The sequence below is a fragment of the Herpailurus yagouaroundi genome, unplaced genomic scaffold (assembly GCF_014898765.1).
Source record: "Herpailurus yagouaroundi ecotype Mexico unplaced genomic scaffold, PumYag 67793, whole genome shotgun sequence".
In the NCBI taxonomy this organism is placed as follows: domain Eukaryota; kingdom Metazoa; phylum Chordata; class Mammalia; order Carnivora; family Felidae; genus Herpailurus; species Herpailurus yagouaroundi.
Window position 1 is genome coordinate 15,145,623 of NW_024420586.1, and position 17,248 is coordinate 15,162,870.

General features: G+C 40.3%; 1 protein-coding gene across 1 annotated transcript in view; it reads left to right on the top strand.

The window, feature by feature from the left end:
• The first annotated feature begins 6,710 nt into the window (after window positions 1-6,710).
• PRRG1 (proline rich and Gla domain 1) overlaps window positions 6,711-17,248 on the top strand; it is a 275,430-nt gene continuing 264,892 nt past the window's right edge. Inside the window, exon 1 of the mRNA XM_040469009.1 lies at window positions 6,711-7,166. Coding sequence (XP_040324943.1) covers window positions 6,941-7,166 — 226 coding nt within the window. The 5' untranslated portion in view covers window positions 6,711-6,940. The remainder of the gene's footprint in view (window positions 7,167-17,248) is intronic.

A 17,248-nucleotide genomic window follows, 5' to 3' on the forward strand; every position in this document is an offset into this window, starting at 1 on the left:
TCACATGCGTGCATGCGCTCTCTTTCTCAAAATAAATAAATAAACATTTTAAGAAAAAAAGATATCTAGCCTCTAGAGTATAAAAGAGCTCTGGGAGAATATAAGTGAGGTAGAAAAAAATTAAAATTGGGTTGTGTACTATAACTTTAAAGCACTCTCTGCAATCCTTAACCAGGAAAGTGTCTCTAAATATTTATTCTAACATGTTACTATTTAGTGTATTTATGCCGTCTTCTGGCAGTGGTCCCTTAAACTAGGAATATTCAGATTTTCAGGCTCTGGTAGCATCAGTTAATTTGGTATTTCCACACAGAATTGTTAGCCAATGTTCTTTAGGTTGTATGGAGTGCTGTAAAACCAGAATTGAGGCCACAATAGTGGTTCTCTTTAATAGATAGAAATAGGATGGTTTTAAAAAATCATTGTTCTTTTAGTCTGCTAGCCCCAGTATACCAGAATAGATACTAAACACTCAAAAAAATTGTAAAAATTAAACATTTGGAAAATAACAAGTGTATATGAAGAGCTGGAGCAACCAAAACTCTATTTCACACAGTGCTGGTAGAAGTAGAAGTTGGAAAACAGTCTGGTATTTTCCAACAAAAAAACAGGAGCATACCTTATGATCCATAATTCCACTCTTTAATATGTAACACTTACACATATGCACTATGCAATGGTTAAGGAATGTTCATAACAGCATTGTTCTCTTTTTTCACATTTATGTATTTATTTTGAGAAAGAATACATGCCTTTGTGTGCATGAGCAACAGAGGGGCAGTGAGAGAGGGAAAGAGAGTATCCTAAGCAGGCTCCACACTGTCAGTGCAGAGCCCAAGGTGGGTCTCAATCCCATGGATCACAAGATCATGACCTCAGCCGAAATCAAGAGTTGGACACTTAACCAACTGAGCCACCCAGGTGCCCCAACAGCATTGTCCTTAAAGTCAAAAAAAAAAAAAATGGAATCAGCCTAAATGGCCTTCCATAGGAGAATGGACAAGTATTCATTCATTGTATGAATAAGCACTAGAATATTATACAACAGGAAAAGTGAATGAACAGCAGCTGTAATCGTCAGTATGAATGCAGTTCAAAAATGAGTCACTAAAAAGACATGCTCTAGGATTATATTTATATAGCACTAAATGAGGTAAAACAATAGCAAATTGTTTGTGTTAAAAATATAAAATAAAAGCAAGAGAATAAGTAATATAAATTTTTGGACTATGAGTATATCTAGATTGAAGAGGGGAAGGGGAGATCAGGGAGGAGCATCCAAGGGGCTGTGAGGCACTGATAATATTTTATTCTAAATTTGGTGTTGGGTACAGGAGCACTTATGTCATTGTCATTCATTATTGTTCATTACATGGTAATTATCTTGTCAAGTAATTCATTAAATTGATATACCCCTTTTTGTAAGTATGCTGTTTTTCTTAATAAAAAAATGTGATTGTGAAGCAAAATGATTTTAGGCTTGGCAGTTTGCTCAGAGGCAGACTCTGTCAGATGTGGACTTGCTCCTCTTGAGTGGTGGAAATGATTTACAATATTTATGGTGATTTGGACATAACACCCTCTAAGGACCTACCTACATCAACTTGGTCTTAATGCATATTTTTTAATACACTGTTGAATTCGATTTGCTGATATTTGTTGAGGAATTTTGCATCTATGTTCGTGAAAAATGTTAATCTGTTTTCTTGTTATGTCTTTGTCAGATATTGGTATTAGGATAATGCATAAGTTAGGAAATGTTCTCTCGGCTTCTGTCTTCTGGAAGAGATTGTGGTGAATTGATATAATTTCTCCCTAAAATGTGTGGTAGAATTCACCAGTAAACCCATTTGGACCTGGGGCTTTCTGTCTTGGAAGGTTATTAATTATCGATTCAATTCCTTTAATAGATATAGGCCTATTCAGATTGTCTATTCCATTATTTTTAAGCAGAAAAAGAACTCAAATATTTAGTCAAACTGGATTTAGACTTTATATTATAAATTTTTTTTTTAACGTTTATTTATTTTTGAGACAGAGACAGAGCATGAACGGGGGAGGGGCAGAGAGAGAGGGAGACACAGAATCGGAAGCAGGCTCCAGGCTCTGAGCCATCAGCCCAGAGCCTGACGCGGGGCTCGAACTCACGGGCTGTGAGATTGTGACCTGAGCCGAAGTCGGACGCTTAGCCAACTGAGCCACCCAGGCGCCCCTAGACTTTATATTATAAATAAATACTATTTGTAAGTTTTGTTATTAATTTTCCCACTTTAATTTGGCAGTTTTTTAAATTGTCTCACCTTTATGGAATCACACCAAAGTATTTAACCTAGTTTTCACATAAGCTACTCTCTCTTATATTGTTTATATTGCTTTTAAATAGCAATTAAATTATGCAATTATCAGAACATGTACAATAGTATAAACAGATATAACAAACACAGATCATTCTTTGTAACCATTCATCTCTCCATGAGAGTGGGCTGACAATAGAGTAGCCTACTAGCTCTGAGTCTTGAGTATGCCCTGGGCATCAGTGGGCTTGCTTTCCAGAGATCTTGGAGAGCACTGGTTAATTTGGTGATTTGGTTGAGGAGACATAGATTTGATAAATGAGCTCATGATTTATTAAAGAACATATGAAGTATTGTGGTACAAAGGAAATATGAAGTAGAAAGCACAGTTGGCCTGACATTTATTATCTCTCACTTAATCTTCCAGGACTTCAGTTACTACCTTATACAGTAGTGATAACAACTATACTACACTTAGTGAAGAGATGTTCTAAGCTAGGGAATTATTTGGGATTCCTTGGGGGATGATAGAGGATAAGGGAGAGGAAAACACAATTATAGTGCATTTAAACAGCTTTGCATCCATTATGTAATACAATATTATCTTTGGACTACACAAGTCTAAGGTCCTTATTGTAATCAATGCAAAGTAAAAGACTACTTCTGTAAAACAGGATTATTTTTACAACACAGTAGATAGCCAAGAATAATGACATTAAAAAATGTTTATTTGGGGCGCCTGGTGGCTCAGTTGGTTAAGCGTCCAGCTTCGGCTCAGGTCATGATCTCACGGTCTGTGGGTTTGAGCCCCGTGTCAGGCTCTGTGCTGACAGCTCAGAGCTTGGACCCTGCTTTGGATTCTGTGTCTCCCTGTCTCTCTGCTCCTCCTCCACTCACGCTAAACATGTTTTAATGTTTATTTATTTTTGAGAGAGAGAGAGTCAGGGAGAGAAAGAGGGAGAAAGAGAATCCAAAGCAGGCTCCACATTCAGTGCAGAGCCTGATGTGGGGCTCTTTCTCACAATCATGAAATCATGACCTGAGCTAAAATCAAGAATTGGATGCTTAACCGACTAAGCCACCCAGGCACCCCAAGAATAATGACATTTTTTAACTTATTATAAACAAAATAGATTTTTTTAAGTGTTACATGCTAGGTGTCTTCACTCAAGACATCAACTTGCTTCTCTTAAAATGAAGCTGTCTCTAAAAAGTAAAAAAAGTATTCCATGAGAATCATGAGCATAAGCAATGGCTATCAATTCAGTTTTTAGAAAACGATGTTCCCCCTTCTGAGGGACACAAAAATACTAAAACTTATGACCAAAAGAGCATTCAGAGATGGGAATGAGAGTGACAGTGAACTGGTAAAAACATTCAAACCATTGACATATTTCAGTAGGCACTGAAGAGCAGAATATATTGAGGAATATATAAATATATATGAGGAATATATAAATATAAAAATCATATGTTTATGATTCTGCCTGATATTCTCTCTCTCTCTCCTTCTGCCACTCCCCCCTCAAATAAAGAAATTAAAAAAAAAACACATTTTCACTTACTTCACTCCAAGGCAGTAGTTAAAAAATAGAACCCTGGTGTTGATTACCCTGAGTCTGTACCAGCCATGAAAAATTGCTCCCAGCAAGGGGTACCACCATGTCTTTCAGCTTGTCAGCTCTAACAACCAATATGTTTTATGCTCTTTTACTTTCTACATGACCTACCAACTATTTATATAAATTGAACATACATAATTTTTTAATGTAAATTGAACTTTACTTGTCTTTCACTTTAATTCTCTCTCTCTCCATTAGCCAGTTATCTGGATTCCATTCAGAATAGCTCTTCCATCCAATAAGCTGGGGAGATGGGATCTGCCTTAAGATGCTGACTCCCCTGAAAGAGCTCTTAAGCAAGGTGGAACTGTGAAATCCTATGTACCATCTCTATCTTGAATGATGTGGCTTTCCATCATTCTTACTTAGTTTCCATAGATTTAAATAAATGCTTCTCACTTTTTTTTAAGTCCTTTGATGGATCTCTAGAGACTTTGAGTGATTGTCTATGCCAATTTCACCAGCTTAACATATGTCTCCCCAGGGGTAAGACTTCCCCAAACTTCTCATACTACCATTCTGGAAGTCCCACCTCCCTCAGAATCTGAAAGATGGTTATTTGAGGTACTATTGGTAAGGCATCATTATTTATCTTCATCCATCAATTAACATATCACCAGATGCATGAGATGCAGTATAACTAATAGTGGGAGCATAACAAATCTCAACTGAGAACCAGTGAGTCTAGAATATAGTGATGCCAGTTAAGGTCAATAACGCTGACTGAAGGCACCAAACTCAGTGACAATTAGAGCCTGCTGAGAAGTACACATGAAAAAAAAAACACCATCTCTTGGGCAGCAGGTAACGTGTTGAAGGGTAGGGCATAAAGCGGTACATTTTTATTTGCTTAGCAGCTGCTTTGGTACAGCTACTTGTAATAGAAGTTGAGCCCTGAGAGGCACGAGATGATATAGATCAGATGTTTCTCAAACTTTAACTTGTACACAATCACTACGCATCCCGTTGGGGAGAACAGTAAGGGATGGTACCGACAGAGATGTGGGACAGATGCGGAGCTGATGAGGCAAACGAGACGTGGAAGGCTTTACTCTTCATAGTGGAGCACCAGTTACTTGTGACTTCTCAAGGGGTCCACAAGTTTAATAACTCAAAACTGTACAGTTCTGGGTGTGTGTGGGGGGGGTACAGTCTTTTCATCAAATGGTGCTGGGAAAACTGGATATCCACATGAAAAGAATGAAGCTAGACCCATACCTTACATCATATTTAAAAAAATGAATCAAAGACCTAAACATAAGTGCTAAAACTACAAAACTCAGTAGAAAACATAAAGGGAGGCTTCATGACACTGGATATCTTGATAGGACACCAAGCTCAGGCAAGAAAAGAAAAAATATATAAATTGAGATTAAAAGCTTTTGTTCATCAAAGGACATTATCAAGAGAATGAAAAGGCAACTGATAGAATGGGAGGAAATATTTACAAATCATATATCTAATAAGGGATTGATATCCATAATATATAATGAACCCCTAAAACTCAACAACACAAACAACCCAATTTAAAAATCGGCAAAGAACTTAAATAGACATTTCACAAAAGAAGATAAAAAATGGCTAATAAGGACATCAAAACCTACTCAGATTTCACTAATTACTAAGGAAATGCAAATCGAAACTACAGTGAGATACCACTCTCATCCGTTAGGACGATTATCATGAAAAAAAAAAAAAAAGAAAAGAAGTGTTGGTGAAGATGTGAAGAAATTGGAACCCTTGTGCACTGCTGGTGTGAAAGTAAAATGGCAAGTTGCTGTGGAAAACGGGACAGTAGTTTCTCCAGAAACTAAAAATTGAATTACCATATGATACAGCAATTCCACCTCTGGGTATATAACCAAAATAATTAAAAATAGAGACTTGAACAGATATTTGTATGCCAGTGTTCAAAGCAGTAATATTCACAATGGCCAAAAGATGGAAATAACCCACATGTCCACGGACAGGTGAATGGTTAAACAAAATGTACTATATAAATGCAATAGTCCCCCTTTATCAGTACTTTCGATTTCCACCTTTTCAGTTCCCTGTGGTCAACCCCAGCCCAGAAAGGAGATGATGCTCCTGAGAAATCAGCAGGCCAGCAGTAGCCTAAAGCTATGTCACAATGCCCATGTCATTCATTCACTTCTCTTCATCTCATCAGGTAGGCGTTTCATATCACCTAACATCATCACAGGAAGATGGTGAGTATAATGTAATATATTTTGAGAGAGACCACATTCACGTAACTTTTATTACAGTATATTGTTATAATTGTTCTATTATTGTTAACCTCTTACTGTGCCTAATTTATAAATTAAACTTTATCTTAGGTAGATATGTGTAGGAAAGAGGAAAGTATACGTAGGGTCTTGCACTAACCATGGTTTCAGGAGTCTTGGACTCGAATCACCCCTCAGATAAGGGAGGTCTAGTATACAATGGAATCTTTTTCAGCGCTAAAAAGGAATGAAATTCGGATACATGCTACAACATGGAAGAACTTAAAAACATTATGCTAAGTGAAATAAATCAGACACAGAGGACGAATACTATATGATTACACTTGTATGAGATACATGAGAGGGAGGTCCCATTTTTAGAGCGCCAGCCAGGGGATGGGGCACTTTCCAGGCACCAGCCTCTGGGTTCAGAGAAGGAAACTGGCCCTGCAAGGGGCAGGGCCAGGCGCACTCCAGCCCTTCTTGCCTGGAGCAAGAGCCTGAGGCCAAGGCCCAGGTGTAGCCCCCTCTCCCCCAGGACCACGGCCTCCTGCAGCCCAGGGGCGGAGCGGGCGCCGGCAGAGCGCGGCGCGGGGCTGGCGGCGAACGTCCGCGGCGGAATCGCCGTAGCTGCCGCTGCCGAAGACTCCCACCCGGGCCGGCAGCCCCCGCAGACCCACCTTCCCGGTGCGCGGCGGCTCCGCTGCTTCCCTCCAGAGGAGGTCGGGCTCCCCGCTCTCCGGACCCGCCTGGCGACCTCGCCTCCGGCGGGGCGGGCGGCCGCGGCGCCCGGGGCATGGCTTCGGCGGGCAGCGGCATGGAGGAGGTGCGCGTGTCGGTGCTGACCCCGCTGAAGCTGGTCGGGCTGGTGTGCATCTTCCTGGCTCTGTGTCTGGACCTGGGGGCCGTGCTGAGCCCGGCCTGGGTCACGGCCGACCACCAGTACTACCTGTCCCTGTGGGAGTCCTGCCGGAAACCCGCCAGCTTGGACATCTGGCACTGCGAGTCCACGCTCAGCAGCGGTGAGGGCCCGGCGCGCCGCGACCCCTGCCTCCCGCCCCGCACCTCCCCGCGCCCCACTGCCCGGACGGCCACCGCCTCTCCGCCCCTCCCCAACCTTCTGAGTCCCCTACCCTTGTCCGCCCCGCTCCAGCCTGCCCCTTCGGGGACCCTGGGGCTGCAGCCGCCTCTCTGATGGCCACCCCTCGCCTCTCCTCCGTCCGGGCCGCCAGACCCAATGCGACGTCCCACGCCCTCTCCGTCCTCCCGTGGCCATTCCTTGGGCTCTGGAGTAACACGTATGCTATTTGGGGTCATTGTTATCATTTAAGGCGAGAACCGTGTGGCTGTGTTAAAAACGCAACGCCTTCAACACTCTCTTTAAAAAAAAAAAAAAAAAAAAAAAAACAACCAAAAACCCCCCAACCCCACCGAGACGCTGTGGGTTCTCTGCTCGCTCTTCCCCACTCTATTCTCCCTCCACTCTCAAGGAGGAATTGGCCCGAGTTTACCTCTTCGTGCCCACGTTTCTGCCAGCTCTACTCCACTTTGTCTGGGTTTTCCCCAAGGAGTTGCGGTTTGAGTTTTATTTCCTTAAATTTTTGAGGGATGTGGAAAGTTGGAAGACAGGCGTAATTTCCTTTCCTTTTTTGGTGACACGTTGTTGGTTGTGAGTTGCCCTTCTTTCTTGCCCTGTCCAGATACCTCCTCTCTCCTCCATACCTTTCTTTCTCTTCAAGAACCGTTTACAAAAGCCTGGAACCTTTATAGTGTATTCAGCCAACACTAAAAACTGCAAACATCTTTACTGTGGCAGCTCCTAAGACAGACTTGGTTCTTGGAGTGGACACAAAGTGCTATAAAGGATATTATTAGAATGATTTTTGAGTGTAACTATTAGATAATATTGCAACCATGTTAATTTTCGTGATTTGATCATTGATAGTGGTTTAGTAATTTTTTATTTTTATTTATTTATTTATTTTTTTTTTAATTTTTTTTTTCAACGTTTATTTATTTCTGGGACAGAGAGAGACAGAGCATGAACGGGGGAGGGGCAGAGAGAGAGGGAGACACAGAATCGGAAACAGGCTCCAGGCTCTGAGCCATCAGCCCAGAGCCCGTAGTAATTTTTTAAGGAAATACACAGTGAAGTTTTCAGGAATAGAGAGGCAAGATATAGGCAGCTTACTAGAAAAGGGGGTGGGGAAGGGAGAGAAAACAAAGCAAATGTGGGAAAATGTAATTGGTGAATATGAGTAAGGGGCATTTTTTGTATTCTTACAGTTTTCCTGTAAATTTTAAATTATTTACATTTTTAAGTTCAAAATAGTACTGTTCACTGGTATTAAGTTCTTTCACACAGTGCATTTTGAACAAGTAACTTGCCTTTCCTATAAAGGAGATTGATAAATTAGAAGGAAAAGTCATTACCTTTGGGAAAACTGTAGAATATCTAAAACTTAAAACTTATATTCATTGAAAAAAACACAATATAAAGAACCAGATTTTATGTATGTTTTAGAAACATGAGCCATATTGTACTTGAAACATTTCGTGATATTTGGTATAGATAGTGAAGGTTCTTAATAACATTTAGGTCACATTTACAAATGGCACTTTATTCTCTTTAGAGTACATAATAATTTAGGATTGGTCTAAGAATATGGCTACTTTAAGACCAAGCCAGTTGTGTTAAAACACACACATACAGGGGCACCTGGGTGGCTCGGTTGAGTGTCCGACTTCGGCTCAGGTCATGATCTCATGGTTCGTGGGTTTGTGCCCCACGTCGGGCTCTGTGCTGACAGCTCAGAACCTGGAGCCTGCTTCAGATTCTGTGTCTCCCTCTCTCTCTGCCCCTCCCCTGCTCTCGCTCTGTCTCTCTCTCTCTCTGTCCCTCTCAAAAGTAAATAAACATTAAAAAACATTTTTTACAAATAATAAAAATCTTTTACTTGTAGTACAAAAGAAAAGACATATCTATTTTTGAACTCAACTCCCTTCCCCACTTTAAGAAAAACCCCTCTTTACCACTCTTTAGAGGGCATGCTCTTCCAGGAGAGCAGGGCTGGAAATGCAAACGGCAGTGGTGTAAATTCTGTGGAACTGCTCTGCACTTGGACATTACATTACCAGAGGTAGCCAGCATATAAAGATCCATTCCCGTGCACCGACCTTGAAAATAACACTGGGTGCTAAACAAGTGATGTTAGATGTGCTAGAACACAACTGAGTACGTCTGATGGCACATTCCTGCCAACCATCGGCGTTTAAATATAGTAATAGCGATTCCACTGCTTATACTCACTGTTGTAAGTAGATTACCTCCCGGGCATTCTGCTGTTGCACAGCAGCAACCAAATCAAAATCCAGTCTCCAGACTACCAGTCTTTGTCCCTCTAAATAAACCTAAATAAAGCTGCAACTGACCTAGCAACATAAACCCAGAGAACCCCTGCTTGTATGAAGGGAAGGGATGACAAAATAGCATCAAGAAATCAAGATAAATTTGGCCATAATTCATTCCAAGGAACACTAATTATTTCATTCTAAATTCACTTAAGGTAAATATATTGTGACTCTTGAACATATCTATCCCCATCCCACTCTGCTTCTGAAAAAAGGAGATGATTCTTCATGATATATAGAGATATTGCATACAACAGTGCACACCCAAGATATCCTGTACAATAAAAACGCAATAGCCGCACCACACACACACACACACTCACTCATGGGGAATTGTTTTTATTTTTCCATACAAGTAAATTTAAGCTATAATTCAATTCATATTTCCAAAAATTCTTCCTACTTTGGAGGCATATATATAATACCACCAGAATTTAGTCTCTGTTAATGTAAACAGCTTAGAAAATTTCTTAATCTTCTAAGTTTAGAAAAGCTACATTATAGACATTTCAAAATTTTTTTAAGTTTGAATTTTCCAAAGAATTTTTTAAAGTGTTCTTTTTCCAAAGAAAATATTGAAGTAAATGAAAAACAAAAAGTGAGTCCTTGTTTTTTTAATGGCTGTGATAACAATGAATTTAAATTTTACTTCACTATAGAAATGTATATTTCGTGTAATAGAAAATATAAATTTTTCACCTAGTATTTTTTAAGTATCCAAATTAGAATCAACTAGATGGCACTTGTACATGGTAACAATGGTAGGCCCACAGTGACTGTTTCCTTCTTTCCACACTTCATTAGTGAAGCCATCTAGAAAACTGACTGTCAGCATGGCTGAGTAAGAGATTCAGCTAATTTTCTTTCCAAAAAGCAATGCTAAACTGGAAAAATTGTAAAAAATAACTATTTTAGTACTATGGAAATTGACCAAAAGCATACAACAAGTTGCGAATGTTTATTCAAGAAAAACAGTGGAGGGGTGCCTCAGTTGATTGAGCATCCAACTCTTGATTTCGGCTCAGGTCATGATCTCAAGGTTCGTGGGTTTGAGCCCTGCATCAAGCTCTACTCTGGCAGTATGGAGCTTGCTTGGGATTCTCTCTCTATCCCTATCTCTCTGCCCCTCCCCACTGCACTCATGCTCTCTCTCTCTCAAAATAAATAAATAAAAAAGGTGGGGGGGGAGTGAAAATCTGTGGCATTTATAGCCTGAACTCCTGTTCTGCCTCCTTGTCCCTTGCTCTGTTGTATAGTAGTTCTACTAGGATACAGCATGCCATGAGGATCAATGGCCTGGATGATGGACAGAGGTTTTTTGATTTACACTGTGGAAAAAATCTAAGCTCAGGGGTGATATTAAAAACAATAGCTGGGGCACCTGGGTGGCTCAGTCTGTTAAGCATCTGACTCTTGGTTTCAGCTCAGGTCACGATCTCACAGTTCATGAGTTTGAGCCCCACAGTGGGCTCTGTACTGACAGTGCAGAGCCTACTTTGGATTCTGTCTCTCCCTCTCTGCTTGGCCTCTCCCCCACTTGTACTCTCTCTCTTTCTCAAAATAAATAAACTTAAAAAAAAAACAAAACAATAGCTAACTTCATGGCAAACAGCTGAGGAAGACCAACATCACAGCTAACCTAGGGTTGCAGTATGGGTTGGTGTGAATTACAGATAGGAAAATCAGGCATAAATTTAACAGAGAGATCTGGCAACAAGGCAGCCATCATAGACTTTAATAAGCCACCACATGGCCCAGCTGTTCTGGAAGGCTGTGTATATCTGCAAGGCTGCAAGGGTGTGTGCACTATCAGGAAGACCAGAGAAAGGCCCAGTTAGCTACTTGTCTCTGGTTGAATGTGAGGCCTTGCATACCAAGGAAGTAAAAGCCATAGCAGACTTGTAAACTTGCTGAACCTTAGTGCATTCCCCAATTTATGTTTGCAGATCCATCAACAAAGGCTGAAAGTCTTACTGGCTCAGGTTATGTTATGGACTGAATGTTTCTCTATCCCTCCAAAATTGAAATGTTAAAGCCCCAACCCCCAGTGTGACTGCATTTGGAGATAAGACCTTCATGGAGGTAATAAAGCTATAGGATTAGTGCCCTTAGGAGAAGAGACACCTTTCCACCACATGAGGACACAGCAAGAAGTCTGTCATCTATAAGCCAAGAGAAGAGGCCTCAATGAAACTTACCTTGCTAGCATCTTGATCTTAGAGTTCCCAGCCTTCAGAACTGTGAGCACTGCAGAATGGTGGTTTTGTCTAAGCTCTCAGTTGATGTTCTACCACATGAGCCAGCCATGTGCCCCTCAAGTAAAGTGAAGTAGATTGTGATAACATACATATTGTGCTCCCTAGAGAAATCACTAAAAAATAACTTTAAAACATAAGGGGAAAAAAACGAATTAAAATGGTACAGTGGAGAATATCTATTTCATACAAATGAAAGGAGTACAGGAAGAACAGGAAAACACAAAAGACAGGAAATACATAGCAAACATAGCAATATGGCAGATATAAATCAGCCATATCAATAATAACATTAAAAGTAAATAGATTAAACTCTCCAATCAAAAGAAAGTGTCACAATGGATAAAAAAGAATATCCAACTCTATACTGTCTACACAGGATACGAATTATATTGAAACAAATGGTTTGAAAGTAAAAAGAGAGAAGATAGAATATACGAACAGTGAGCAAAGGAGAGCAGCAGCGGCTATACTAATATCAGGAAAAAAATATGCATGAAGACACAAATTCTTACTAGAGGCAAAGAGGGATGTTTTATAGTGATAAAAAATTCAAATCATTGGGAAGAGATAACGTTATAAATGTACATGTTCATAACCAGAAAACCTCAAATACATGAAACAAAACTGACAGAACCAAAGGATGAAACAGTAAGACAGAAATAGTTGGAGATTGCAATTCCCACTTTCGATAATGTATAGAACAACTAGGAAGAGAAGCAACAAAGAAGTAGAAGACTTTACTAAAACTCCTAACCAATTAGGCCTAACAAAAATCTGTAGAACACTCCACCCAGCAACAGCTGAATACTTCTTCCCAAGCACTCATGAAATATTCTCCAGATTACAGTATATTCTAAGATGAGCCTCAATGCATTTTAAAAGGATTGAAATCAAAGAATGTTTTTTGACCAAAATGGAACAAAATTAGAAATCAATAACAGAAGCCAATTTGGAAAATTTACACATATGTGGAAATTAAACAACACACTTCTATGGGGCACCTGGGTGGCTCAGTCGGTTAAGTGTCCGACCTCGGCTCAAGTCACGATCTCACGGTTCATGAGTTCAAGCCCCACGTCAGGCTCTGTGCTGACAGCTCAGAGCTTGAAGCATGCTTCACATTCTGTGTCTCCCTCTCTCTCTGCACCATCCCCACTTGTGCTCTGTCTCTCTCTGTCTCAAAAATGAATAAACATTAAAAAAAACTTTTTTTTAAACCACACTTCTAAATAACCAATGGGTCAAAGAGATCATGTGGGAAGTTAGAAAATACTTTGAGATGAATGACAAAGAAACACAGCATACCAAAAATTATGGGATGCAGCAAATGCAGTGATGAGAGAGAAATGTATAGTTGCAAATGGTTACATTAAAAAATATATATCCCAAATAACTTAACATTCCAAATTTAAAAAAAAAAATGAGAAAGATCAGAGCCGAATAAACCCAAAGCAGGCAGAAATAAGAAAATGTTAAAGATTAGAGCAGAAGTAAAAGCAATGTTGGACAGGAAAACAATAGAGAAAACAAGTGAAATCAAGTGGGGTTCTTTTAACAATCAATAAAATTGACAACATGTAGGTAGACTGACCAAGAAAAAATGAGAAAAGACAGATTATTAAAATCAGGAATGTAAGAAGGACATCACTGCCTCACTTATAGAAGCAAAAGGGGAATACAGTAAAACCATGGTTTGCTCGCATAATCATAATTCGTTCCGGAAGCATGCTTGTAATCCAAAGCACTTGTACATCAAAGAGAATTTCCCCATAAGAAATAATGGCCAGATGATTCGTTCTACAACCCAAAAATATTCATAATAAAAATGATTACAGGGGCTCCTGGGTGGCTTAGCCGGTTGAACGTCCAACTTCGACTCAGGTCATGATCTCATGGTTTGTGGGTTCGAGCCCCACCATCAGGCTTTGTGCTGACAGCTCTGAGCCTGGAGCCTGCTTCGCGTTCTGCATCTCCCCCTCTCTCTGCCCCTCCCCCACTCACGCTCTGTCTCAAAAATAAATAAACTTAAAAAATGATTACTGTAATATAATACAAAATAATAAAATACAAAATATAAAGAAAAACAAATTAACCTTCACTTACCTTTGAAAACTTTCGTGACTGGTGTGAGGGAGACAAGAGAGAGGAGGGTTATTGTGTAGTACAGCTTTCACTATTCCTAAAGGAATCACTGCTATCTATTGGCTCAGTGGAACCTTTTTGTTTTCATGCACCTTTAACAAGAAACCCATCCAATGGACCCAGGCTTTTGCCTCCTTTCTTTCCAGGATTTCTTGGAAATGTGACATTGCATTGACCTTGAACAGATTAATGGCTTGCACTGCTACAGCCTTATTCAGGTGGTGCTTTTCTACAAAATTTTGCACTGTTTCCCACATTTTACATATCTCCCTAATCTCATTTGAAATGAGGGATTCCTCTGCCTTTTTCTCCTTCTCCTCTGCAGACGAGATCTCCTCCATAACCTCTTGCTGTTGCTTGCAATGCAGATCCATCAGTTTGTCAGTGGTCAGCTCCTGGCCATGTTCCTCCACCAGCTCTTGAATGTTGTCTTCATTCACCTCCAGTCCTGTGGTCTTCCTCAAGGACACAATTTCATTGACAAGTGGCAGCTCCTGTTCATGAGCAAGCCCCTCTAAGTCATGTCCAAGAATGCAATCAGGCCACAGTTTTCCCCAAGCAGAATTGAGGGTTCTCTTGGTGATCCCATCCCAGGCTTCATTGATGATCTTGAGGCAGTTCACAATACGGAAGTGATTTTTCCAAAACTCTCAGAGGGTAAGGTTTGTTCCTTCAGTGACCTGAAAGCATCGCTAAAATAGTGCTTTGGTGTTTTAGAGTTTGAAATGACCTGATCCATGGGCTGGAGGATTGGAGTGGTGTAGGGAGGAAGGAACTTGACCTTAATGAGCTAAAGTTCCTCCAGTAAGTCATCCTCAAAGCCTGGATGATGAGCAGGAGCATTATCCGTAACCAGCCAGGCTTTGAGTGGCAGACTCTTTTCTAAAAGGTATTTCTTCACTACAGGACTGAAGACCTCATTGATCCACTCAACGAACAAGATACAAGTGACCCAAGCTTGCTGTTGGACCTCCACATAACATTTAATTGGCTTTTCTGCACCTTGCATTTCTCGAAGGCTCATGAATTCTCAGAATGTTACATGAGCAGGGGCTTGCCTTTGAAATCCCCACTTGCATTAGTGCAAAATAAGAGGGTCAGATGGTCTTTCATGGGCTTGTGACCAGGCATTGCATTCTCTTCTTCTGTAATGTAGGTCCTCTTTGGCATCTTTTTCTAAAAAAGCCCTGTTTCATCACAGTTAACATCTTGTTCCATCAGGTAACAGTCGGAAACCATGAGCTTCTGGAAGTTGGTAGCAAATGCCTCAGCTGCCTTAGCATCTGAACTCGCAGCCTCTCTGTGCCTCACAACCACACGGATGCCACTCCTCCTATTCAAGTTATCAAACCCTCCCCTGCTTGCCTTGAAGCCTTCTTCGTTTTCTGTTGACATACCCGGCAATTTACTTATGAGGTCAAGTGTACAAGGCCCTTGCCTTCTCGCAAATAAAGTTCTCAGTCACGGTATCACTTGCTAGTTCTTCTGATTTATCCAAACATCTTTACCTACATCTTTCAGAACACGTGGCCATTGCTTTGATATTCTTGTGACTCCCTTTGATGCATCTAGAACCCTTATTCTTTCTTCTTTAATGTTGTGCATATGGTCGATGTAGACTTCTTATAAAATCTTGCAATTTCAGCCACTCTCTTGCCTCATTTGTACTTCTTGATTTCCTTCTTAACTTCCACTGTAATCATCTCCTTCTTACTGCCTTTCTTTTCAACCTTTTCTGAATGGGAGCGATTGTATACACTTGCATGGATGTTGACTACAGTACGGTATTAATAAACTCTTGTCATAGACTGTATTTAATGTAACTGGCAATAAGGCAGCAGAGGAAAGTGTCTATATCTGCAGGCAGCCTGACCTGGAATTAAGCAAAGCATTCCTGAGCTTACTCTTGTATGGAAAAGCAAATGACTATCCATAGGTGCTTTGAAGTGACAAAAAATATACCAGTTCCAGTTGTGGGCACCTTCCAACATTCTGAAAAATCACTGATTTCTGTTAAACACTGTGGCTTGAGACCAACCATCTGAGCATGGGAGATGATCCGCCACAATCCCGCAGCAAGAGAGAGAGACAAGAACCATTGGTTCAATTGTGATCATGTGACATTCAGAGTCAGGTACTACTCATATTATAAGACATCACTTGTTTATCAAGTTAAAATTTATTAGAAATATTTGCTTGTCTTGTGGAACACTCACAGAACAACTTACTCAGAATGCAGGGTTTTACTTACCTTGAACCAGAACTAGATCTGCCACCTAGATGAAATAGAAAACTTCCTAGAAGATACAAACTACAGAAACTGACTCCAGAAGAACTAGAATATTTGAATAGACCTATGTAATTAGCAAAGTGATTAAATTAGTAATTTTAAAACTTTTCACAGTCAAAAGCCCAGGCTTTTGATTTCACTGGTGAATTTCATCAGATATTTAAAGAATTCATACCTATTCTTCACAAGTTCTTCTGAAAAACAGAAGAGGGAATATTTCCACATTCTATGAGGCCAATGCTATCATGAGAGCAGAACCACACAGAAGTATCATAAGAAAACTACAGATCCATATCCTTTATGAGTATAGATGCAAAAATATGAATTTGGCTTGTGGGCCATAGTTAGACAACCCATACTATAAAATAAATTAATTTGTGATAAAACAGAAAAATAGATAAAAATGTGTACGTGTGTGTGTGAGATCAGTAATTCCTGATGCAATAATTGCTGTTGAACACTCAGATATCACCTCACGCCAGTCAGAGTGGCCAAAATGAACAAATCAAGAGACTTAGATGCTGGAGAGGATGTGGAGAAATGGGAACCCTCTTGCACTGTTGGTGGGAATGCAAACTGGTGCAGCCACTCTGGAAAACAGTGTGGGGGTTCCTCCAAAAATTAAAAATAGACCTACCCTATGACCCAGCAGTAACACTGCTAGGAATTTACCCAAGGGATACAGGAGTACTGATGCATGGGGCACTTGTACCCCAATGTTTATAGCAGCACTCTCAACAATAGCCAAATTGTGGAAAGAGCCTAAATGTCCATCAACTGATGAATGGATAAAGAAATTGTGGTTTATATACACAATGGAGTACTACGTGGCAATGAGAAAGAACGAAATATGGCCCTTTGTAGCCATGCGGATGGAACTGGAGAGTGTGAGGCTAAGTGAAATAAGCCATACAGAGAAAGACAGATACCATATGTTTTCACTCTTATGTGGATCTTGAGAAACTTAACAGAAACCCATGTGGGAGGGGAAGGGAAAAAAAAA